The sequence below is a fragment of the Durio zibethinus genome, chromosome 12 (assembly GCF_047325235.1).
Source record: "Durio zibethinus cultivar Kanyao isolate XHJ-2024 chromosome 12, ASM4732523v1, whole genome shotgun sequence".
NCBI lineage: Eukaryota > Viridiplantae > Streptophyta > Magnoliopsida > Malvales > Malvaceae > Durio > Durio zibethinus.
In genome coordinates this window covers 791,541-817,300 of record NC_143173.1, presented here as the reverse complement: position 1 = coordinate 817,300, position 25,760 = coordinate 791,541, and the positions used below count along the sequence as shown (strand labels likewise).

Here is a 25,760-nt window from a genome sequence, read left to right as displayed (position 1 = left end):
TTCAATTATATTCAATCAATCTTATGTATATACATTAATCTTCAGAATTATGTGTATAAATTTCTTGAATTGATTAAGTTTCTTGATTTAATGCAAAAAAATTATTTCAATAAAAAATTTTCCAACCGAACAGCAATACTAAACTATCAATGATGGTTGTTTATTATCGGTTTTGTGTTGCAGTGTGATGTTTCTGTGCTGCTGCTGGTTGCTTGAAGACTGTTTTAATAAAGGGTGATAACTGTTTAATTCGGATGAAATTCAATTTAATTTTTTAAGATATTATATTATATTATTAAAATTTAAAATTTGATCCGAATTTTTTTTTTATCCAAATCAAACTGAATTCAATTCAGTTTATCGATTTTTTAATTTTTAATTTTATATATTATTTTAATATAAAATTTTAATATATTTAAGTAAATTTTGATATAAATTATTATTTTTATTTTATAAAAATTTAAAATATATGTAAAATTAAAATATATATAATTCGGTTTGATTTAATTTTTTTTGTTTTTTATTTTTAAATTCAAATTTAATATATGTATTTAATATCTGAATTTGATCCAAATTGAATAAAAAAAATCATATTCAAATCAAGATGAACATTATAATCTCAAATCGATTTTTAAATTTTTCGATTTTTTTTCACCCCTAATTTTTGGTGGTCCAATGGCTACACCTGTGCCTCCTTGGTGGTCCTTGTAGCTTTCAAATTCCTTTATGAACATTTTTGAAATAGTGCATCACAAAACAAGAATGAAAATGAAAATCACATCTCTCTCTTTTTTTCCAGCATCTAGCAAATGGTTGAAACATCATTCAGATAAACACACCCAATGCTTTCAAGTTCTTATCTGTTCCCATCTTGTTTATTTTGTTAACTGATACCTATGTGTTTGATCACCTTTTGGATTAGATCTCTTTAAACCGAACGAAATGTGTTGGTGCCGAGCTCCGATACAAGTATTCTTAGAAGAACAAAAAAGGAAAGAAAGCAGTTAGGAAAGAAGAATAAAGGGTTGAGACAAGATAGAATCTGGTATGATAATACATGAATATCTATATTTATAGATGAGAAGAAAGAGATCAATAAAAAATAACAATAGCGTGCTTGAGCTGATGTGACACTAAACGTGCCCGACTCGATTCAAATGTCTGAAATATTTTTAATTTTTTGTCCGAAGCTTCCAATGAAAGTAAAAGACTATCACACCTTTCGGAACAGTAAATACCCCATCAGGAGGGATTGAGGGGAAGATTAGAAGGGACAAAAGTTAAAAAAATAAAGAGATGCAGTTGGACCAGGGAATCCTAGTTCACTGCAACTAGTATTATCTGCTTAACATCAACTTGGGTTGTCCCAACAAATGACAATGGCTGAGAATATATGCATGAAATGAACAGTTTAGTGATGGATGGTTTTGGGAAAGGGTGGCTATGTTGGATGAGAAGACATATTGATCTAATATTCAGTTAATAAAAAAGCACAGTACGTATTTCTTTATGCAACTATGATGATTGATAAATCTTATTAATGGATATGATCACCCTTTTATGATGCATATTATATTAGATAGAATACGCACAAAATTACTCCAATTTCAGCTATCTTCTCATGCATATCATCTATATATAAAAGACACATTAAGCTTCAGCTACACTGAGCTTTACTATGGCAAATATCATTATTCCTTTTGATCTCAATCTCATGGCTACCTCAGATTCTGTGGTGATGAAATTAATATCAGTGCTTTCTAATGAGCAATATATATAGTTGGAGATCTTATATAAATGCTGGTGCTTTCAAGTGAAATGGGATAGGCTTATCAGAACCTACACTCTTAGGGAAGGCAAAAAAATCCGTATCCGACGGGTTTCGATCCGACCTGATTTTTTAGAGTCGGTTTTTTTTTTTTGAAAATCGGGGGTCGGGTCGGGTAGCATGAAGACAAAGTCGGGGTCGGGTCGGGGTCGGGTTTTAGGTAAACCCGACCCTACTCGACCTGATATATATATAAAAATAAATTTTTTAATTAATTTTTTTATTTTTTAATTATATATATATTTATATAATGATATTTTTAAATATTTATATTTAAAAAATAATATTTTATTAATTTCGGGTCGGGTCGGGTACGGTTTATATATTGTCGGATCGGGTTCGGGTATGAAAAAACAAAAAAAAAATTTCGAGTTGGGTCGGGTTCGGGTTTTTTAAGCATTAAGTCGGGTCGGGTTCAGGGTGAGAAAAACCCGCCCCGAACCCGACCCGATGCCAACCCTATACACTTTCATGGGAAAGCATATATTTCAAAGGAAGAAAAACAAATTGGAAAAAACTTTCAACACTTTAAATGTTGTATAGGATGATGATGGCTACATTGTAGAGTTGTAAACGAATCGATTATGAACGAATGAATGTATGTCTAAAATTTGTTAGTTTATTTTCAGAAGTATTCGTGTTCGTTAATAAAATTATTCTGTTTGTTTATATTTGTTTGTTTAAATAATAGGTTATTTGCGTTCAATTCGTATTTAATCAATTAAGTTAACGAATTTATTCATGAATATTAAATGAACATGTTCACTGACTTATATAAACAAACATATCATGAACAATAAACAAATCATAACCAAATAAATTTAAATAAACAAACCCTAAATGAATATAAAGTAATTTAAATAAACATAAACAAATCTTGAAATAAGATTAAGGTAAAAGATAAAAATGTAATTTTTTTAGTATTATTATAAACGAATAGTAAACAAATAATAAACGAATGAGTTTTAAATGAGCTTATTAAAAAATATAAACGAACTAAATAGATCTCTGTTTATATTCAGTTCGTTTAATAAATGAACATAAAAATGTTATTCAAGATCATTTGTTAGATTTAATAAACGAATATTAACGAATAAAAATTAAATATGTTCACGAATAGTTCATCGAAATCTCTATTCGTTTACACTCCTACTACATCATGGTTGAGCCAAGAATAACATGAAGACAATATATAATATCTCAATCTTACATCGGATATTTTGAGAATCCGTTATGATATATATATAAGAACTTGAATCCACACTTGTGAACTATTTTTTAAGGAATAAAATCATATACTTTAAATCAAAATAGATAATAACTCATAAGTTTAATATGAATCTCTACACGATTTTCATGAAGCCGTATATATATATATATATATATATATATATTGGATAAAAAAACATAAGCAATCTCTAAACTTTGCAATATTATTCTTGTAAAGTGGCTCAAGTTATGAGCAGTGAGCACTTATAAACACTAATCATGAATATTGAAAAGCATCCAACTAGATGGAAAAAAAAAGATGGGGAGTGGGAACCCATTTTTTGTGGCTTTGGGTAGAGAGGAATAACCCAAAAAAAAAATTATTCTTGACTTGAGAATATGACTCATTGGCTTTAGTTTGAATTAAGATTCTTACATTCCCATTCCCTGGAAAACTTTAATAACTTTTTTTTCCCCACAAGGGAATAGCGTTCCGTGGTCATTTCTCACTTTCTGTTTCAGCCAATGCTGTCATGTGTGGTCAACAAATAGTGACCGACCGGTAAGAACCTTACACGTGTCTTGCTTATGATTGAAGTACTAGTCCTTGATCTGATATTCTCAGCTATGGTGGTTCATGGTGTTTGCTCTTTTCAGAGCTTCTTCTCTCTTGTCCTTGAAAAAATTATAGTAACAAAGAATCCATAAAAAGGAAATGCAAGTACAAGGAAGAACAAATATCCGTGTTCCCCTTTGCTTAAAGTGAAGAATAACATCATTGGAAAGATCAGAAGGTCAGATAACAGTATGCTCTCAAGCACCAAAAACGGTTGGTTTTAGAGATATATGGACAAAGGGACTTAGAATTACACTGAACTTCATTTTGACAGGGAAAGTTAAGTTCTTTTTATGTAGTAATGTTGGAAATGATCATTATTGGGTCCTTAACAGACATGAAATGAAGTAATACCCTACAAATGGTTTAGCTTCTTGCACTTTTGAAACATCAATCTGTCAACATAATAAAACATAAGTGGGAAAATACAAAACTTGAACAAGAATGTGGGAATTAATTCTCATTTTCAATTCTGGTGCAGCCCAAAAACATGGTTGAGGTTTGATTGGTTAATGTGTCATCAGATTTTAACCATCCTGTTTTAGATGCTCTCACATGTTTTATTCATGGTTGATTAGCGTGTCATTATTGTTCAGTCAATTAGTCATGGAATGGAAAAAAATGGGAAATGATTATGTGAAAATGTCCTCACCAAATTTATCCAACTCTTGTTGCTGTGATTTCTTCTTTTCTGTTTGATCAATATCCATATAAAATCAAATGTCAGCTCATATATTTGAAGCAGGCACCAGATAATGCCTCTTCTGCAGTTATATTCCTATCCACATGCCAGAAAACTATTTTGTGATTCTGCTTTAATACTTTGTCTAAAGGTATTGATAGATTCTCCCAAACTGCATAAAACTATATTCTGACATATCAGAATCAAATAATTTTCCAAAAAGGCCAGTTGGAACTAGTGTGAAGACATTATACAAGGAATTGGAATTTTACTTATAATTGCTTTGAAATGTAACTTCCGTAATCTCTGCATAGATTGCTCTATATTTGTTTGTTATTAGAAATTTCTCAAGCACTCATTTTTAATGGGGTATCTGCATATCAGATATATCCTCATTCGAAAACGAGTTTTATTTTCTCTATTCTGTTGGTTTTTATGATTCAACTTAAAACATGAATTTATTCTGCATTAGCTGTTGATCATGTAGATATTATTCTTCTTTTTTATTTATTTTAAATAGTTATAGCATAATTCCTGGTTATCGCCAAGGGCCGGATCCCTCACTGCAATGCTAGCTGTAGCATAAGCATAATGAACTTGCAGTTGACAAATTGCATAGCTTGCCAAATGCAACTCAAGATAAACAAATCAATGTTTGTTTTCCTTTACGTTAGTTCATCATGATCATGGTTAAGCTCAAGCATGTATATTTCTGCTTTTGTTTATGCAGAGAGGATAACAGAGAAAAATGTAACTGATTTTCAAGTATTTCAGATGGTTAACTGAAACTTCTTGGCATGCATGATTGCACAATGCATAATTCCATGTATTCTACGTGCCGGTTCATGCAGGGAAAAGAAAAAGGAATAATTTGCATGAGTTCATGGATTTGTACATTTATTCAGCTGACATTTCTGTATATAAATAGAGAGAGGGATGTTTAAGAAACCATTTCTAAGAGCTTAATTAAGATAAGAAAGTAATCAAATAGCGAAAGAAGAGCGTATAGATTCATACAAGGGAATCGGGAAAGCACACAAAAGACACAAGTCAAGGGCAAGTTGTCATCTACCAGGCCAGGGACTGTCATGTATTTCAACAAATCCAAGTATGGAAGAAAGTACAATCCTTCTTTTCTTCCCTTAATCGGGTCCAACGTGCTTAGGATTCGCCATTTAGGGGCCGGCTGTCTTATGCCAATTGAAGACTGCAAAAGATTTGGGTCCCCTTCTTCCCTCTAAACAATGCAGTTAAGACTGAATAAGTACCAAACTTACTGATGGAGACAAAATGGAATGTATTCCTTATTCCATTCCTTGCCTCTAAACAATCTACAAGGAAGAGCATCTTTCCTCCATATTTATCTTATTTCTTGTATGTATCTGATTCCAAAGCTTCTAGGTGCTCCATTCGAAAGAATCTTCTTTTACTTCTCCAAATATAGCAGTTAAAACTTTCCTTTGTGTCTCCACCTGCTTCATTTGATATCAGATAACATTGAACTAAACCTTATTTATATTCTCATTAGTAAACTGTGTATGTTGACAACCGAAAAACGACTTCAACAACAAGGTGAAGAGCAAAGGTACAAGGGTTTTTAAGAATCTTCCTTGAAGTTGAGAGCAATGCATGGAAGATGAGCTTTTTTGAAGGTCTCAAGACAATATAGATGGTGGATTCTCCTAATCCAAGTCAGAAAATTTCTCCCCTTCTAAATCCGGGAATAAGATTCTTGCCTTTGCCAGTTGGGACGAATACGAATGCTCACAAAAATAAAAAAGAGTTGGTGGATCAATTCCAGTACCTAATGCAAGTCCTAAGGTGTTTCAGAAAGTTGGTTGTGCTCAGGAATTCAAATGGCTGGCACTGTCTTAAAATGAAAAGCAGACTTCAAGGGTATATGGTCCACAGTTAACAAAGTAGAAGGGACAACATCTCTTTTTCAGTCACTGTGAATATTGGATGGGGTCAGGTTGTTCCATCAGCTGTGTCCCAGATTCTATGATTCTCAAAACTCTACCAATCAGCCCCCTCTAGTATGCTTTAAAAAGCCATGCTTGGGGTCACCTTTGGCTTGTGAGAAGTGGCCATAAGAGAGGTGATAAGTAAGAGTAGCTGGTGAAAAGTTTGATTAGCAAAGGATCAAGCTCCTGACTTAAGGGGTTAGGTTAGCAGACAGAGATCAAGGAGAGGAAAGAACGGGTGCATAAGGTAAAACCAAAGCTGATACCGAGCACGATAATTTAGTTGTAAGTGCTTCAACAACAAGTTAAACTTACATTTTGAGTTCCTTTTGGAGATAGAAAATGTACCACCAACATCAAGGGAAGAACATCCATCCTTCTTCGAGAATGCCTTTTCCTTCTGATAGGCATCTGTTCCTGCAAGGTGGGAATGGCCATGGAGATTCTGGTCTTGTCCTCTCATCGGATGCCAAGCCAAGATTGAAGTGGACGCCTGATCTTCACGAGCGCTTCATACAAGCTGTCAATCAGCTTGGAGGAGCAGACAGTAAGTAAACAAAAGTTCAAGATGTTCTAGAGTAAATCCATGCATAAACTGCATTAGGCTAATACAAATAATTGTTCATTTTTCTGTTGCAGAGGCTACTCCTAAAACAGTCATGAAACTAATGGGGATTCCAGGTCTTACCTTATACCATCTCAAGAGCCACCTTCAGGTAATTTATCAACATCATCTGGATAGTTTTCCTCTTATTACCCTAAAAATTTTCACTCTTTCCGCCCGTAAAATTGGTAAATTCATCTGCAGTTTTGTATATGGTTATAAGTAACACCCTAAAAAAAAAAAAACCCTGGATCCGCCACTGAATATTAGAATTGGAACCGATCTTCACCAATGATTGAGAGGGGGTTAAGGAATGTGGATGGTCATCCCTTGTTGTCTGTCCCTGTCATTAGATCAAAAAATGGAAAAATGAAATGATGGTGAAACTCCATGGATGTCCTAAACTACAGTAAAATCCAGTTGCTTTAAGTTTTACAACGGCAAATTATATCTCTTATTTTGGCTGCAGAAATACAGACTCAGTAAAAACCTCCATGGACAAGCTAACAATGGCAGTAACAAAATAGGTAAGAGGACAGTGCTCCTCCTATTTACAGATGATCAAAAACTTCAAATAATCATTTTCCTGTTGAAAGTTTCCATTCGGACGACTAAATTTTAACTCAATGGATATAGGTGTGGTTGCAATGGCAGGAGACAGAATGTCTGAAGCTAACGCGACGCACATGAATAACTTAAGTACTGGACCTCAGACAAACAAGTGAGAAGATAAATGGCCTTTTATAGTTTGCATTCAGTCATCTACTTCTTCATCTATATATATATTGACTTTAATGTTCATAAATCCAGGGGCATACCAATAGGTGAAGCACTGCAAATGCAAATCGAAGTGCAGAGAAGGCTGCATGAGCAGCTTGAGGTACAGCGACATTTACAACTTCGTATTGAGGCTCAAGGGAAATACTTACAGGCAGTGCTGGAGAAAGCCCAAGAGACTCTTGGAAGACAAAGTTTGGGCACAGTGGGGCTTGAAGCAGCCAAAGTACAGCTATCTGAACTGGTGTCTAAAGTGTCCAACCGCTTGAATTCTGCATTTCCAGATTTGAAAGACTTGCAGGGTTTGTGCCCCCAACAACCCACTGATTGTTCAATGGATAGTTGCTTGACATCCTGCGAAGTTTATCAGAAGGAGCAAGAAATACACAACAATGGGATGTGTTTAAGACCTTACAGCAGCTGCTCATTCTTGGAGCAAAGAGACCAGACAGCAGAAGATCCATTGCTACGACAAACTGAGCTGAAGTCATTTGATGACATGAAACAGAACAAAATGTTTCTCTCCTCAATAGGAAAGCATGCAGAAAGAAGAACGTTTCTTGCAGATAGAAGCTGCAGTGAGTTATCCATGAGTGTAGGGTTACAAGGAGAGAAAGGGAATGGCAGCAACAACAACAACAACAGCAGCAACAGCAGCAGCTTTTCTGAGGGAAAATTTAAAGGAAGAAATGAAGAAAGCAAAAGTGCAGATAGAGTTAATAGACTACCTTACTTTGCAACAAACCTGGATTTAAATGTCCATGAAAATGATGCAGCTTCAAGCTGCAAACAGTTTGACCTGAATGGTCTCAGCTGGAGCTGAAGGGTTCTTCATCATCATGAGAAAGTGCATGAGACATGGTACAATCCAACTTATACATCGGAAAAGGAGACTCGGGTGAAGGAATCAATTCAATCTTTGATTGAATAAGCTGCAGCAACAAAGCTAGATTTGCTTCTTGCAACTACATAACATTAGATACCTCCAGCTGATCTCAAACTAGTTTTTTTTTTTTCAATCTTTTTTTCAATCTCATGTATCATTTAAGACAAGACCTGATTAATTTGAGGAACCATAGCTTTGCTTTCATTTGTACCAGGATAACTTTTCAATTTAACATGCTAATATGTCACATATAACTTGATTATTGAATCAATATTGTTCCTACTTGTAATTGGTTTAAAAACTTTAAAAAATTCTACTTCGGTTTTTGATGATTGTAAAAGCAAAATGATAGAAAAAACTGTGATTTTGTTAACCGGGAATGCTAGGGACAATCGCCCCAACACTCGTTTTTCACACTTTAGATATATGTTCCATCTTAAGTTAAATTTTATATATTAAATGTATATATTAAATTTGATTTGAAATTTTGATCCGAAAGTGAAAATATAAAAAAAATTAAATTGAACCGAATTATGATTTTTATTAATTTATAAATATTTTAAATATGTATAAAATAAATATAATTATTTTATATCTAAATCTATATAAATATATTAAAAATTATATTAAAATAATATATAAAAATTAAAATTTAAAAACTGATAAACCTAACTAAATTGATAAATTTAATTAGGATTAAATTAAATAATATAAAATTTAAATTTAAATTCAAATAAAATTTAAAAAATTTATAATTTTATATATTATCAAAAAACGAATCCGATATAATACGAACTGATAATGACTAATATTCCCCTAATTATAATGGTTGAGTGTTTGGCAATAAATAAACAGAACTGTTGGAATGATCCGGTTCGGCCCGTATAGCTCTTTTTCGAGCCCGGCCCACACCTCCAAATTAACAGGTAATACGATGTCGTTTTGGAACTCCACGGTCCACTTCTGAGTCCCCGATGGACGGTATATCGTCTTCTCTGTCCATTTATTTTATAGCAAATAAAAGCCCTAAATGAGTGAAACGGTCCCAAAACTCATTGAGTTACGCAAAATTCCACTCGACATTTCGAAACCTATAAAAATTGAAAAATAATACGTGCTAGGGTTTATTATTTCTCTCATTTGGATGATAAATTCTCTCTAATTCGCCTTCGAAACATTCCGATTCAACAATGGGAGCGAGTCGCAAGCTTCAAGGAGAGATCGATCGGGTTCTGAAGAAGGTCCAAGAAGGTGTCGATGTCTTTGATAGCATCTGGAACAAGGTTACCCTTAAACTCTCATCACTGTAAATCAGTCTCTCTTTTTCTTTTGGGTTTTCTCTTTTCTGTTTGGTTCCCGAGAAAATGCAGGGAATTAGACACTAAAACGATAGTCGAATTTTAGTTCGTTGTGACTATAGTCTCACTTCTTTTTGAAGTGTTTTTGGAAATGTTTTAAATTTGTTTTATTTATTTTCTTTATTAATGATTAATTTGTTTTCAATTTTGCCTTAATAAAAGGGGAAGAAATGAGGTTGTTAAAGAATCTAACAATTTTTTTTGTTCAAATAATTAGTTTATCTATAGTGCAAATTGAACTGTTCGTAAAATTGTTGGTTTTTTTTATCGAATTGTTGTTTCAGGTTTATGATACTGATAATGCGAATCAGAAGGAAAAGTTTGAGGCGGACTTGAAGAAGGAAATCAAGAAGCTCCAAAGGTATAGGGACCAGATCAAGACATGGATCCAATCGAGCGAGATCAAGGATAAGAAAGTTAGTTACTTGTTCCATTATCATTTTGAATGATTGTTTGCATTGTTTATTTGATTTATTATGCTTCATTAAGTAATTCTTTGTAATTGTTATTGCATTTCTTACTGTTATCATCTTTATGGGAAGTTGTTGAATCACCTTTACCTTTAGTGATGCTTAACATTTTTATTATTAATTGTGTACTTGCATTTATTGATTTGAAGCTGATGATTATTCTTTTGGTGTTTGTCGACATAGGTTAGTGCTTCTTATGAACAAGCCCTGGTGGATGCTCGCAAACAAATTGAGCGTGAGATGGAAAGATTTAAGATCTGTGAGAAGGAGACTAAGACAAAAGCATTCTCTAAAGAAGGCTTAGGGCAACAACCCAAAACTGTAAGCATCATGAGTCTTCATTGTTCCTATTACCTATTAATGAATGATAACAACAACAACACAAACTAACCCCTTTTCAATTACATGGAGTCTGCTGTCCTTTTATATTGTGCCGTTGCACTCAAATCAAGATTATTACCTGTTAGTGAGCTAAACAAGAAATCGATACAGACCTCGAAATGGTCTAATTGAATACTTGACCTTGTTTCTTGTTTGATGATATTCAACTGTCCTAGTCAAACATCAAGTTTGTGGACTTGTGTTGGCAGTACAGATAGACACGACTTCTACTTTTCTTTTCCTTTTCTTTACAAACTCTTCTTTGCCTTCTCTTACCCAGCTTATTACAAAAGTCTTCACATCTTGAATGCTTCTGCGTCACAGTATGAAATTAATATTTATTGGAAGCATGAAGTCTTATAATTGTCTATTTTATTTGAATTATCTGTGATGCATCAATTTCATTGTAGGATCCAAAGGAGAAGGCTAAATCTGAGACAAGGGATTGGTTGAATAATGTGGTATGAAATCTACACATTCTGCCCCTTTTTCTTGCTTGTGTCAAAAATGGCTGCAACCCTTCTATAGTGCAAGTTTTAGTTATTCTCATAATATCTTTTCCATTCTATCCGTTTTTTTAAATAAAGTTTATTTTAACTTTCACTATGCCAAGCATTTCCGTGTATATGTGGTTTTTTGAGTAATTATTACATTTTTACTTGAACTTAGTTATATTGTGAAACTATTATGTAACCATAAACTCTTTGCCTGAGTAGGTCGGAGAGTTAGAATCCCAAATTGATAGTTTTGAAGCTGAGATTGAGGGGCTGTCTGTGAAGAAAGGAAAGACGAGACCACCTAGACTGGTAGAATTGAAAAAGAAAGTACATTTTGAGACTACATGCTTTTTTTTTATATAACGTTATTTCTTTTTGCTGTTTTCCTCCCTTCAGACACACTTGGAGACATCAATTACACGGCACAAAGCTCATATAATGAAGTTAGAATTGATTTTGAGACTATTGGACAATGATGAATTGAGTCCAGAGCAGGTCAACGATGTGAAAGATTTCTTGGACGATTATGTGGAACGTAATCAGGTTTTGTTTTATGAAATTTTTGTTTTGTTTTTAGATCACAAGCAGCAGTTTTCGGGGTGTTAAAAGGATTACCATTTTATTCCAAATTGTTTATTCTTATAGGAAGATCATCACATATATGCTATTTTATGGTCATTTGCATGGGTTTCCACTGTTATATATTTTTTCTAATTATTTTTTTAGGAGGACTTCGATGACTTTAGTGATGTCGATGAGCTCTACAGCTCATTACCTTTAGACAAGGTGGAGTCTCTTGAAGATTTAGTTGCAATTGGCCCTCTTTCCAAGGTAAACTCTTTTTTGCTATGTTGGTTCTGCTTGATGATTCTTGCTTTGGAAATGCAATTCAAATAAGTTTTCTCTGGTGACGTTGTAACTTACTAAGACTTGTTATTTATGCGCATATTATTTTTAAAAGGTTGTACCTGAACAAGGTCTTAAATCTCATATATGTTCACTGATTTCAATGTATTACTTGGGTTCTTAGATTTATGTGAGTTTTTAACCGAACAGTGCATGAAATGGCTTCTTTCATAGAAAATAACTTGGAAAAGGAATTCTTAATGTTTGGCAGGGTGTTCCAATTCTTGGCTTGAAGACATCTTTGGCATCATCAGGATCTCAAACGCCTGTAGGTGTTCTTTTTCTCTCTGTCTTTTCGATATTTAATGATGCACTCACATGTATAAAATGTGCCAAATTTTCCAATATAAGTTAATTATAGTTGATGGCTTGATACTCACTTTTGATGTATAAGAATGGATCGTATTTTGATCTAATCAGCAGGGTAGTTCCTCCCAGGAGCATGTTGAAGATACAGCTTCCCAGGATAGCAATTCTGATATAGCAAGGACTCCGCCTTCAAAAAGTAGTGCAATTAATTCTTCTTCTGCAGTAACACCCAGTGGGAACCATGCAAACCCTGCTCCAGTGAATCTTCCACCTCATAGTTTGTCAGGTGCTTCAACACCTTCAGTTGTTCTTCCAGTTTCAAATTCTGCTCGAGGTGTCTTGGAAAACTCAGGCACTACCAATCCTTCTTCTCCTGTAAATTTGCCAGATGCTACAAAAGAAGAAGATATCACAAGCTTCCCTGGCCGTAGGCCATCTCCATCTCTTGCTGATACTGGAGTGCGAGGCATTGGTAGAGTAGGCCTTTCCAGTCAGCCTTCATCTAGTATTCCACTTGTTTCTGGAAGTGTGGCTTCTAGCAGTGGAGCCCTTGGTGTTGTCCCTTCAGTCTCTGACATGACAAAAATAAATATTTTGGGGCCTGATGAGAGACTTGGGAATAGTAGCATGGGGCAATCTTTGGTATCCCCTCTGAGTAACAGAATGATCTTGTCTCAGGCTGCAAAGGCTAATGATGGAATTGCATCTGTTGATTCTAGTAATCCTAATGAGTCTGCTGGACTACCTGGCAGAGCTTTTTCCCCTTCAATGGTTTCTGGTGTGCAGTGGAGGCCTGGAAGTTCCTTCCACAATCAAAATGAGCTGGTATACTAGTTTGTCGTGCATCTGTATCCACGCTCAACATGTGTCATGTTTGTTATAGTAGCTCATGTGTTTGTATTTTCAGGGGCAGTTTCGTGGAAGAACTGAGATAGCGCCTGATATAAGGGAAAAATTTTTGCAACGGCTCCAGCAAGTGCAACAACAAGGCCATAGCAATCTGCTTAGCATGCCTTCTCTTGCTGGAGGAAATCATAAGCAGTTTTCTGCACAACAACAAAACCCTCTCATGCAGCAGGTGCTCTTTCTTAGAGAAATTCCTTCTATCCTCTTCTCTGATCCAAGCTGTTAAACTTCTTACAAAAAAAGTTTAAAGCTAATCTAGATTTTTGTTTTCAGTTTATATGACATTTATGATGTATATATGCATTGCAAATTGGTGAGAAGTTGGATTAGCTTTCTTTCATTAAAGAATATAGTAAATAATATTTTTTGATGTTTTGTTGGCAGTTCAATTCTCAAAGCTCATCTCTCTCTATCCAACCTGGACTGGGTCTTGGTGGCCAAGCACAAAGTCTCAATAGTGTTGCATCTGCCAGCTTACAGCAGCAACCAAATTCCATCCAGCAGCAGTCTAGTCAGCAGGCATTGGCAATAAGTGTTCCAAAGGATGCTGGTAACATTCAGTTTGCTTGATTTTCTTTGTGAACCCTATTCTTTTTGAAGGGTGAAGTCTTTGAGGGATTTGTGAAGGATATCATATCATCTAATTTTATGAGGCTCATTAAACACTAAATCATTCCATATAAAGTAGAGGGTTGTACGATCATGAAGCCCCTTCTTCCACCCCTTGTTTCTCTTTCTCTTTTTTCTATTTTTGGTCTTTTGCTATAGCACATTTGGTTTCACAGAAAACCTAGTTCATTTCAGAAATAAATTTCCAAGCGAAGCTTTTTCGAGGAGAATAACTTTTATTTTTCCTACAAGAAAATGTTTTATAAAGCAATTTATGGAATATTTCTTCAAACATATTGGAATAGAAAAAGTTATCATTAGAAAACCTGATTCCGGAGTGGTTTATGCACGGTGGGTGTTGCTTTATCTTGCAGATAGTTTCTTCTTCCTTATCTATGTTTGGCCAGAGACTTAATTTAGTCTCTCATAATACTTCTATGTTTTGAGTAAGAGCTTAATATATATGCAGATGTTGGCCATGCAAAAGTTGAGGAACAACAACCACAGAATTTACCAGATGACTCAAGTTCTGAAGCTGTTTCAACTTCTGGGATTGCCAAGAATCTCATGAATGAGGATGATATGAAAACTCCTTATGCTATTGATTCTCCTGTATGTTAAATGCTTCTTAATCTTATATACTCTTTGGTCAAAAAAGAAAAATACTCTACTATAGGTGTTATAGCCGGTGTGGTACTGTTTCTGTGAACATGCTCCATCTTCTGTTAGAACCATCATTACTTTTGTCACTTTAATTTAGTAATCTGTAGGTAATCCAATTAGTCGTCAAAGTGTTTCCTCTATATAAGTCTTTGGTTTGTAAAACTACATTTGCATGGGCTTGATTTTAGTAGATAGAGAAAAAAATGTGGGCCACAATAATGTAGAAATAAGAGTTTATTTTCTTTGGTTTAAAAATTGTTTGTTTTCTAGATAGTGTGGTTATAGGTGAATGTTGGTTGCAAAAGTGTGGTTATAGTGTGAGAGATCATGATGACATAAGTGGTTTGTAAATGGCTCTTTGCTGCAGGCTGCTGTATCAGGCTCTTTGACTGAACCTGCTCAAGTTATTAGGGATATTGATCTTTCTCCTGGGCAACCCTTACAAACCAACCAGTCTTCTAGTGGTCTTGGTGTTATTGGCCGGAGAAGCATTTCTGATCTTGGTGCCATTGGTGACAACCTCAGTGGATCAACGAATTCCGGAGGAATGCATGATCAAATATACAATTTGCAGATGCTTCAGGCGGCATATTATAAAATTCCCCAACCTAAAGACTCAGAACGTGCAAGGACCTACACTCCAGTATGGGATTTCCGATAATCATCTATATTTTCTTTTCCAAAAAGAAAATGACAACAATTGTGTAGGTTCAAATAATTGTGATTTGCTTATATTCTGCAGAAGCACCCCGCAGCCACCACACCTGCTAGCTACCCTCAAGTTCAGGCACCCATCGTGAATAATCCTGCCTTTTGGGAACGCTTAAGCATCGATGGATATGGCACTGGCACAGATACACTGTTCTTTGCATTTTATTATCAACAGGTAAATAGTTCTCTCTCTCTCTCTCTCTCTCTCTCTCTCTCTGTATTTATTGCAATACAATCATTTGGTGAGCTTCCCACATGTCAAACTTTGTGCAGAACACTTACCAACAATATCTGGCTGCAAAGGAGCTGAAGAAGCAATCTTGGAGATACCACAGAAAATACAACACATGGTTTCAGCGGCATGAGGAGCCAAAAATTGCCACCGATGAATTTGAACAGGGAACCTATGTATATTTCGATTTTCACATAGCAAATGATGACCACCAACATGGATGGTAAGTTGGCTTGGATTACACCATCTTTTTTAATTATTTAAGCATATGCCTGCTAGTTTAATTAACTTATTATTATTATTGTTGTAGTAAAAATTGGAGTCATGTTGTTATTCAGGTGTCAGAGAATCAAGACTGAGTTCACCTTTGAGTATAACTATCTTGAAGATGAACTTATGGTATGAGAGAGGTGGAGAAACCAATAATAACATTAATAATCTGCTGAATTTTGCATATGTAGATTCTATTTGTGACCCACAGAACTTCAATGGAACTTTTAAAAAGCCTCATGGTCTGAGGGCATATGTGAAATTCAAAGATGAGGTAAGATACCAAACCTGATTAGAACAATCATTTTCGAATGTTCCTCTATCCATTGCTTTCACTTTTTTTTTTCTTCAATATCAATCCTCTTGCACCAAGTCAAGGAAATATATTGAGATTGAGTTGTCTTAAGAAAATTGTTAGAATATAATATTTTAAGTAGTTATAGGAAAAAGGATGTTTGTTATTGTTTTATCTCAAAGTTAAGGCGGATGATTTGCTCAAATGGTAAGGAGAAATGTGTTCATCTTTTTATTGTTTGAATTTGATTCCGGTGAAAAGTTGTAAGTAATTTCTCGTTAATTTATTAGATTTGATGTAGATAAATCTTATCGAGTTTGATCTGGAGAAGAATTTCACATTTCCAATAAAAAGGTAAAGGCCTACGGTGGCATGAGTACTTCACTTTCCAATATGTACCAACCATTGTTGCAAACAATTTTTTTTTTTTTACCAATTCTCCCAAAGTAGCAAAACATAACTTGCCATTCAAAAAGTATTTTGAATAAACTTCCCATAAATCTTTCAATAAATAAGTTTTGATATTTAGGGTTTTTAATACAGTAAATCCAACAAGAAAAAAAAAAAAAGTGGGGGGGGGGGGAGATGGAATAGCTCTGTTTCTCTATTCCAACATACTAAAACAAGATCAAAAGAGAAAAAAAAAATCATAGAAATTACACAAATGAAGAAATTTTTTGCCAATTATATCTTGGATCAGTTGACATTTGAAGGTTAGGTTTAAGGGGAATGTTTTTCTTTCAATCAGGAATGTTGTAAGAATGTTGTAGGATAGGGATTAAAGGGTAGATTAAGAACTTAAAAAAAAAAAAAAAAAGAAAGGTACTAAGCATCTCTCATTTCTTTTTACAAGATTGTCAACCCTAACCAATTAAACCTTTTCAAAGCACAACGCTCTTACTTACAGCCGTTAACACTGTCAATCAGATTGATTATTCTTCTTCTCTAGATCCCTCATTGGTGGGGTAATAGCATTTTTAACAGTATTGGCATTTCTGTTACCATAAATGTGATTCTGCTCGACTTGGATGTACCATTTTTGCAGTTTAGTTTTCCTAGTTTCTTTTCTATGTTACAGGTTCTTAGGATTATTTATTTATTTATTTTATCAATTAACACATGACAAAAAATGTTGAGATTCTGATTTACGAGTTTTAAGCATTTTCTAGCAGGTAAGTTACAAATTCATGGTTTAACAACCTAAAAATTCGTATCATTACATCATATAAAATATTATATTTATATTATATTTTATATAAAAATTATATTATAATTTATATCAACATAAAAATATAACATATAATTTTTTAATTTTATTAAATTTATTTATAATTTTTTAAAAATTTTAAATCATATTATTTTTATATTTTTTATTAATATTATTTTCATACCGTATTATTATATTAAGTTTTAAATTGGCCGATAGCATAGATGCCATCGTACCCAATTTACCTGAACTGAGATGACAAAAACAGTTAGAGCAATAAAAAAACTTTTATTGTAATTGAAAGTAAAATGTCAGAAACAGGAAACCTGAACATGTTTCTTTCAGTTTGCTCTCCCTTCTAAATTACTAATTAAGGAAAAAGAAGACCCCATGCAACAACCATAGCCAAAAAGCCAGTTGTGAATGCCCATTCTTCATATATTCACACTTAAAATCCAACTCCAAAACACCAATGGCAGAGGAAAACCAACTATCCACAACCAAGTCGAAGTCCCATTCAAAGGTATATCTGCCGGAAAAATAAAGATCAGTTACAACTTAGAAACAAAGTCAAAAACATTCTTCTGAGATGAACGAAAAAATTAACAGTTGTCGATCACTTCAGAGGAGAGGATAGCTTCCTACCATTGCTGGCTCTTCCTGAACTCCGTAAGGACAGGATATATATTCTCAAAGGCTGTGTATGTCTCATCTCTCACCTGAGACACTCGATCAAAGAGAATTAGTGATTCCATTAGAGACATATGACAGATGAAAAGACCACCAAGGTACTCACCTTAGCTCCGGTGATCACAATCTTCCCTGACACAAAAATAAGAAGCACAATCTTTGGTTGTTTCATTCGATATATCAGACCGGGAAAGAGTTCTGGTTCATACTGCATTAACACATGAAGATAAGCCCAGTCATTAAACCAAACAAACAAGTCCTGACATCAAATAACCACACCTTCCAACTATCTAGAACTCATCCAAAAAAGAACTAAATCTAAATAGTAAGTGCATCTTCATGTTTTCAAGGCTAGTTCCTAACCAAATGAATATTTCTTAGTTTCAATTTTATTGCAAATAATGTTGGAAAATAATTTACTGAAAATTTTTACCATTCCCTGAGATTAACACCATAGGGGCTAGCAAGTAAATTCAATGGCTCACAGAAAAAGACTAAATTTTTTTGTGCATACACGCATAGAAATAGACACAGGCAGTCAGGCACTTCTACCTGAGAATCACACATGCCCACCTACAAACATAAATATCCAACTTTCTTCTATAAAAGGAAACAAATCAATGAACGATGACCGCCACTTACACTTGAAAAGGCACCATGGGAGTAAGCAAGACCTTCAAGTCTGATAGGAAATTTGACATCACAGGACCCAACAATATTCTGAATTTTGAAGTCCTGCCAATGACAAGAACAAAGGTAAACAAACCAGCTGGGGAAACACTATTGAAGGAGGATTTTCAGTTCATACATGCAATTTTAGGAAAATGTTCTGCATGAGAAAAAAGAGAAAAGAAATAGTGTATGTACCTTAAACTTAGCAGGAAACCCAAGCTTTTGGATAATCCTGGCATACTGAAAGCACAAAAATAGTGTAAGTTACAGCCAATTGTATGATTGCACCCACCTAACCTAATGATAAGAATAGATATCACAGAACTAATTGACCTCTACATAGTTCACAAACAGAATTAAAGGCACAAACAACTAAAAGAAAAATATCTACCTTCCTTGCGGCCAGTTTAGACAGCTGTTCACTTTTAGCACCAGTGCAAACCTGAAGAAGCAAGGAAAACTATTTTAGTAAATCAATAATTGGATAATGCTTGGGCTCAAGCAATTGGTGCAATAACCAGCTATTTACTAAAGGATTTTGACGCTAAACACAATAAACAGATAAATGCAGATTGTTGTAATTCTCAATAAGAAAGGAATTACCATCTTCCCAGAGGCAAAAATTAAAGCTGTAGTTTTTGGTTCCCTGATTCTCATGATGACAGCAGCAAAACGCTGTGGGATTATTTCATAAATAAAAGGTTAGCAACCAAATATCAGCAGCAAAATCAGAAACTGCAGAAAATAAAAAATAATAATAATTAGAATTAACCATCCCTGACATACCTTGGGATTGTATTCTGCATTTCGCGCCTGCAGTGCAATTTGCTTAAGATCCAACTTGCAATCTAAGTTCACAGTTGATACAATGTTCCTAGAAACACAGTAAGACTACTAATAAGATTTTCTTATATTAACTGCAGTCAAGCCCCAATGCATTAAGGATTAAGAGCACAGTTCTAATAGTAGAAATTAGAAGAAGCTTCCATTTCTTTCTTTTGTTGAAAGTATAATACAAATTCACACTTAGTCACTGAATCATTACAACTTTAGAAGCATCGAAAAGAAACATGCTCCAATGTAAAACTTCTGTCAAGCCTCAGTTACAATAAAGAAATTCTGACAAATATAACAGTTTCATATACCCGTTAAGATCAGTTAGTAACTTGTAATTGGGCTTGCAATTTATTCAGCTAGCTGATTCCCCATAAGAACAAGACTGAAGTGTGATATGTGGTTGAACCAGCTTTGCTCATGTATTGATATTTGATGTAATTTATTTATTATTCATCTTATCAAAATTACCCACCATCCATATCTAGGACACTGGGTTACTATATCAACTACATCAAATGTAACAGAAACAGTATTAATCCCCCAAAGACATATAATTAAATCTTTCCATCATTGCATTACAAAATCACACTTAAGTAGTTAAGGGTCCATGAATTTTCAACAGGAGCATACTCAAACCACGTACATACAGAATCCATTCTTTTCAACATAGACAAATATCACAAGCTCGCATACCAAACCCCCTAAATTCCCACTTCGTCTTCCCACCATACAATCAAAACTCATCCCCCAAAATCAATTCCCTTACCCAATACAACAGCAGAAATTCCTATCCCCAAACTTCTCATCATCATCAAAACGTAAAGCACGAATTAGAGATATATCCTCTAAAAAACCACCCTTTTTCCAATGATTTAATTGACTACACGTCTTTAATAACAAAAAGATCACACCTATCCCCAAAATCTAGTCAGCCAAATAAAATCCCACTCAAATTCGAAAATACCAAAATCTCAAAGACCCATACCTCAAAAGCACCTTTTTTCCAATGATTTAATTGAAAACCCATCTCCTATAACTCCTAAAAGATCTCCCCAATCGACAAAATAATTTCAACCAAATTTTACGCTTATGTAACTTTATACACAAACTATATATATACACGTATCAGAATCTAAGACGAGAAGCAAAAAGGAGACTTACTGAAGAGTGGGAACAATGCCAGATGGGTGCTTGGAAAGATCCACAGGTTGGCTCCCTTCCAAGCCACCTTGTTCTGCCATTCTCTTATTTGTTCCTCACCCAAATTACCCAAAATAAACCAAATTTTCCCAAAACAAATTCTGGGTTTTTCTCTAAATAAGCAAAACCAAACCCAGATCGAATTTCACCCAAATCTAATCAAATCCAATCTGTGTATCAAAAAATTAGGGTTTTCAAAGTTTACATATACAAAATTTTGAGGAAATGAAGAGAATACCCAAAACAAATACAGATCGAATTTTATCCAAATCTAATCAAATTTAACTACTTTTTCACAAAAACAAAAACAAAACAAAACAAAAATTAGGGTATTTAAAGGAGTAAATCTACAAAATTTGGAGGGAAAATAGAGGGGAAAAAGAGGGAGGATGTTTGAAAACAAGAGTCTTTTATAGGTTTTCGTTTTGAGTATATATATAAGAGGAGAGAAAGAGAGAAGAGGATTTGGATTTTGAGAGGGTCTCGTTTTGATGATAAGATTTTCGAGGGTTTGGTTTATAAAAGAAAGAGAGAGGCGGTGGTTCAATCGTGTTGGCATTTTGTACCCTAGATCCCCTTATTTATAGACGTTGACTCCATTAACCGGTTAAGCCGGGAAAGTTACCGGTTTTTTCCGGTTATCTTGGGGGAACCCCTGACTTATGGTAATGTTTTCATTTCATTATTCACTAGACCGTAGACTTATGGTAATGTTTTCATTTCATTATTCACTAGACCCGTGCTATGCTACAGAGTTTACTTACATTCTTAATATGTTGATCCTAATGAAGATAGCAATTCGAAGATAACTTCTCAATTAAAATTCAAATTATAAAAAAAAAATTCGTAGAAAATTTAGAATGATTGATAAAGTATATGATAAGTGAAAATTAAAAATTGAAACATGATTTCACTTTTTTGTTTAAATTTTTATTAACACACTGAGATTAGGTAAAAAGAATTTAGAGTCTAAATGAGTCTCTAAACCTTAATATGGTGCACTAAGTCATATTGTTATGCTTTACATCTAAGCAAAGCTTGAAATTTTAGAAATATTTATAGTATAATTAATTTGCTACACTAATTTATATATGAAACATAAGAAAATGTAAGAAATAAATTTCATGCTTTGATTTGAATTTTCATTATCATTGAGATTAACTACAAAGAATTGAGAGTTTAGACGAGTCTCTAAGTCATAATACAATATAGTAAGTCACACCATCATGCTTTATATCTTGCAAAGCATGAAATTTTAGGAAATTTTGTAATTAATTTGCTAAAATGATTTATATCTTAAACATTATCAAATGTCAAATGAAAACAAATAAATGACATGATTTTTGCGGATAATTGATTGAAAAAGGTACAATGTGTCAATGAATTTGTACCCAAAAAGGATAATAAATGCATATTTTATCTTAAATGCAATTCTAATGAGTCGATCTTTAATTTTTCTTGATGGAAATAGCCAAGTCATGATTCTCCCCCACCCTTTTTTAAATAAAAGCAACAATATAATTGTAGTCCAACTATTTATTTTATTTTTCTGATACCAAAATAGCATTTTAAAGTTTTCAATCTGCAAAGTTAATTATAAATTTCAAATTAAAGCATAGTACCTTATGTGGACTGAATAACTTCTAATTGAATCTCAATTGATGCCCTCCCAACCTATACGATAGAACCAACTATTTCCAAATCAATATCAACACTAATAGGCTTTTTCAAAACAATCTAGTTAATAGAAGTTTTGACTAGCAAGAAAAGCATTGTTGTGCTATCATCATCTGAACAATGCTAATTTACAAACAAACAAATAATACAACTTTAGCCATTCAAAAAGGTTTTATATTTATAGTTCCCAAAATGTAAAACAAAAAACTTTGTAAAGATAGTACCTTGACAGGATAGTCCCAATCTGATATGAAGTTATAAAGGATGATGGTCTTGTTTTGAGAGGTAGTTTCGGTGAGCAACTCACTCTGAAGGGGTGCATATTTTGGTGGGTCAAGGAGTTTCTTTTATATTTGGGACCTTGCCTCCCATAAAGCATTGGTTATTGATAAATGTACATCCCAGACAAATTAAACAATTTACTACTTCTAAACAAAATTTTGCAACAACTAGTCAAAAGATTAAAGCAACTTTTTAAATTAGGAATAATTATGAAATGATGTGATCTTGAAACAATTTTGAGCAGTTGGTGGTAAGATTAAATAAAATGACAAAACAACTTAAAAAAAAAAACCACTACTACAAATTCAATTAGTAAATAGGGAATATTTCTTTTTAGACTCCATCTAGTATCTCCTTTGCTACTTCTTAAAGTAAAAGGAAATTATTTTCAGATACAAAAGCAACAATGCATTAATGGATTAAATACAACTTTCACATTCATTGATAAAAAGTAAAAAGTTAAATTATAATACTTTTATATGCAACTAAACAGCATGAATTAATGTTGCTTATTAACTATTTCCTTATTTTTTTCCTTTATAGCAAAATTTAATAAGCAAAAAGTAAAAAGCAAATAAGAAAGAATAATAACAAAAAAAAAAAAAAACCAATGATAGCATTACATTTGGCCAATCTAATTAGAAAAGATCAGAAACATGTGGCAATATGGTTACCTAAGGTACATAAACAATTACATATGAAGAGACACCAAAAAAGATTACTTGTTGAAATACTTATCCAACTGTTAATTAGGATTCTCTAATACTCTAGTATAAATAACAGCAAGCGGCTCCACTCTTAGTTTATATACTCATATTTAATGTATTTATCCCAAAGAGAAAGATAGATAATCAGTTTCAACATATGCTAATCCTCGTTCAAAAAGCCTGAAACACCATGCAACAAAATCATTATTACACATATAAGAAAAAACATCCAGGTAATGCAGAGACATCTGTAGATAAAAATTTACAAACAAATGTAGTAAATGTAAAGCAAGTATCTTTAATCTACCATTAATTGTTGCAATTTTCTATTTGGAAATAGCAAATTGTTTAATCTTACCATAAATTCTACTAAGATTAGGAATTGTTGCAAATGTAATGCTACTTTTAAAATTAATCCATGAACAAAGCCACAACAGTAATGGATACCTTGGTGATCGAAGAACACAACAGGTTGCCGATATGATTACCATTCTAGATAATGTTAAAATACAGATCCAAAAATATTGCCCACCTGTTGGCAAAAGTTTAAAACAGTTTAGGTAGTGCAACACAGATCTTAGTTCACACCAAGCCCCAAGGGACAAAAAGTCTATTTGTGTTGTAATTGATGAGAAAGAAAAGTTAAGGAAAAAGCTACATGCAAGCAACGCAGCAAGGAAGAACCTTGAAGCAATGTGTTGTAGCTTGGGAAAAGAGAAGAAAATAATGGCCTAATGCTTTCGAAACTAAAAAAATATAAACAAACTAGAAATCATACATGCATGGTTACTTTTTTCTGATAGCAAGTTATAAACTTATTGTTCTTAAAAAGTTTTATTTTTTTTAATATATAACATATCGTACTATCAAACTTTTATCCTCAATAATCAAAACTTTACCCAAAAATTGAAATTGGGTTTTTTTGTTTTGTTGATAAAAAATCTTAAACTTAAAAAAAAAAAAAAAAGGTTTATATGTTTACCTTTGAATACTTATTTTGATCTTCAAAGAGGACAAAAAGAAAAATCAATGAAGTTTTTTATGATGGAGATGCATAGTACGATTAATGAAAATCAGATCTAAGAGACTTAACTATGATTATTTTCTTTTTTTCTGTTTGTAAAAATGAAGAATATAAAATATTATGATTTTCTCCATATCTATCGTTGTGTTATAATAAAAGGAAGACAGAGGGATAAGGTTAAAAAAAAAAAAAAAACATTGAAAATCGAGACAGATAAAATTTTCTCCTTGCAAGCTTTTGAAGAAGTTTCTGAAGAAACTTCCTTTCCAAAATTACCCCTTAATTGATTTTATTTACATTGCTTATATGTCCTTTCAAAGCATGTTAAGAGATAACTATTATATAAGTTATAGATGCTTGCATTACATAAAACGGTCCTAGAAAGGTAGATTTGGGAGTTTGGATGGTATTGTTCTAAAAAACTATTTTGCCCTGCTTTGATGGATGGGAAATTTTATTTATATTCATAAATTTTTCTCTTTAGACTTTATTATTAAATACATTCCATTTTTAAAATAAAAATTTTTATTTTTTTATAAATGCATCCCATCCAACAAAATCATATTTTTTCATACCTTTTTAATTCTTTTCTTCATTTTCTCACTCTTAATCCAAACTTATCCCTAAAACCCTTAAATTACAAATTGTTTAATTGTTCTATTGATTACAGGTAAGATTTTGATATGTTTGTTGATTAATTTGGTTTAAATTGGTGCAAAAATATTCTAGGATTTATGATATTATTTCATCAAATTCGAGTTTCCTAAAAATAAATTTTTGAGAGTTTTAAAAACTTCTGGAAAAGTAAATGGATTTCATAGAACTTTAAAAAGTTTTTGAAAATAAATTTCTGAGAAATATTTAAAACTTTCAAAAGTAGATTTTTGAGATTTTTAATTTTGGATAACCTTTTAAAGCTTTTAGAATCCATTTTTGATAAGTCTTTAAAGCTTTCATAATTTTATTTCTAAGAAAATCATATTCAATGAAACAATATTGTAAACCTTAGACTATAGTGGAATAAGAAGGGTAAAATTTTAATTTATTAAAAGATAAAATTGATATTTTATATATGAATATTTTGTGAAGAAAAATTTTAAGGGTGTAAAAAGAAAATTTAGTGGTGTACTTAGAATAAATCTTGATGGATTGTCTTTTCTCCAATTGGGTTTGGCATTATTGGGGTAATGGACTGAAATGATGATTTTGCCTCTTTGGTTGTCAAACGTTGGGTTTTGGTTGCATTAAATTTGGTCATTTCGATATTTTTATCATGTTTTGTTCATTTATG

The 25,760-nt window shown here is 33.1% G+C and overlaps 3 protein-coding genes across 11 annotated transcripts; 2 read left to right on the top strand and 1 right to left on the bottom strand.

Moving 5' to 3' along the window:
* The first annotated feature begins 6,411 nt into the window (after positions 1–6,411).
* Positions 6,412–8,613, top strand: LOC111296476 (myb-related protein 2-like). 2 transcript variants are annotated; one of them, XM_022890802.2, is made up of 6 exons: positions 6,412–6,546; positions 6,639–6,846; positions 6,939–7,015; positions 7,373–7,430; positions 7,540–7,624; positions 7,714–8,613. In XM_022890802.2, the coding sequence occupies exons 2-6, from the start codon at positions 6,642–6,644 to the stop codon at positions 8,501–8,503; spliced, it is 1,215 nt and encodes a 404-aa protein (XP_022746537.2). In that variant the 5' UTR covers positions 6,412–6,546; positions 6,639–6,641; the 3' UTR covers positions 8,504–8,613. The 2 variants fall into 2 exon arrangements, with proteins under 2 accessions (XP_022746537.2, XP_022746538.2); XM_022890803.2 differs by having other exon boundaries at positions 6,419–6,546; positions 6,635–6,846.
* Positions 8,614–9,563: 950 nt separating this feature from the next.
* LOC111295999 (uncharacterized) lies at positions 9,564–16,416 on the top strand. 7 transcript variants are annotated; one of them, XM_089768920.1, is made up of 17 exons: positions 9,564–9,849; positions 10,209–10,340; positions 10,578–10,715; positions 11,186–11,236; positions 11,492–11,581; positions 11,669–11,815; positions 11,999–12,103; positions 12,390–12,446; positions 12,602–12,773; positions 12,876–13,312; positions 13,395–13,565; positions 13,778–13,943; positions 14,472–14,614; positions 15,033–15,308; positions 15,408–15,551; positions 15,650–15,831; positions 15,947–16,416. In XM_089768920.1, exons 1-17 carry the CDS (start codon positions 9,757–9,759, stop codon positions 16,011–16,013), a joined length of 2,571 nt encoding a protein of 856 aa, XP_089625046.1. In that variant the 5' UTR covers positions 9,564–9,756; the 3' UTR covers positions 16,014–16,416. The 7 variants fall into 7 exon arrangements, with proteins under 7 accessions (XP_089625046.1, XP_022745695.1, XP_089625047.1 ...); XM_022889960.2 differs by having other exon boundaries at positions 12,599–12,773; XM_089768921.1 differs by lacking the exon at positions 11,186–11,236 and having other exon boundaries at positions 12,599–12,773.
* A 1,232-nt stretch (positions 16,417–17,648) lies between these two features.
* LOC111296349 (TATA-box-binding protein-like) lies at positions 17,649–21,334 on the bottom strand. Of its 2 annotated transcripts, XM_022890610.2 has the most exons (9): positions 20,741–21,334; positions 19,529–19,616; positions 19,346–19,417; positions 19,134–19,184; positions 18,938–18,982; positions 18,713–18,805; positions 18,177–18,278; positions 18,026–18,099; positions 17,649–17,909 (listed from the first exon to the last, which is right to left on the bottom strand). In XM_022890610.2, coding segments are annotated over exons 1-9 (606 nt in total). In that variant the 5' UTR covers positions 20,821–21,334; the 3' UTR covers positions 17,649–17,908. The 2 variants fall into 2 exon arrangements, with proteins under 2 accessions (XP_022746345.1, XP_089625048.1); XM_089768922.1 differs by lacking the exon at positions 17,649–17,909 and having other exon boundaries at positions 18,022–18,099; positions 20,741–20,966.
* Positions 21,335–25,760: the final 4,426 nt, after the last annotated feature.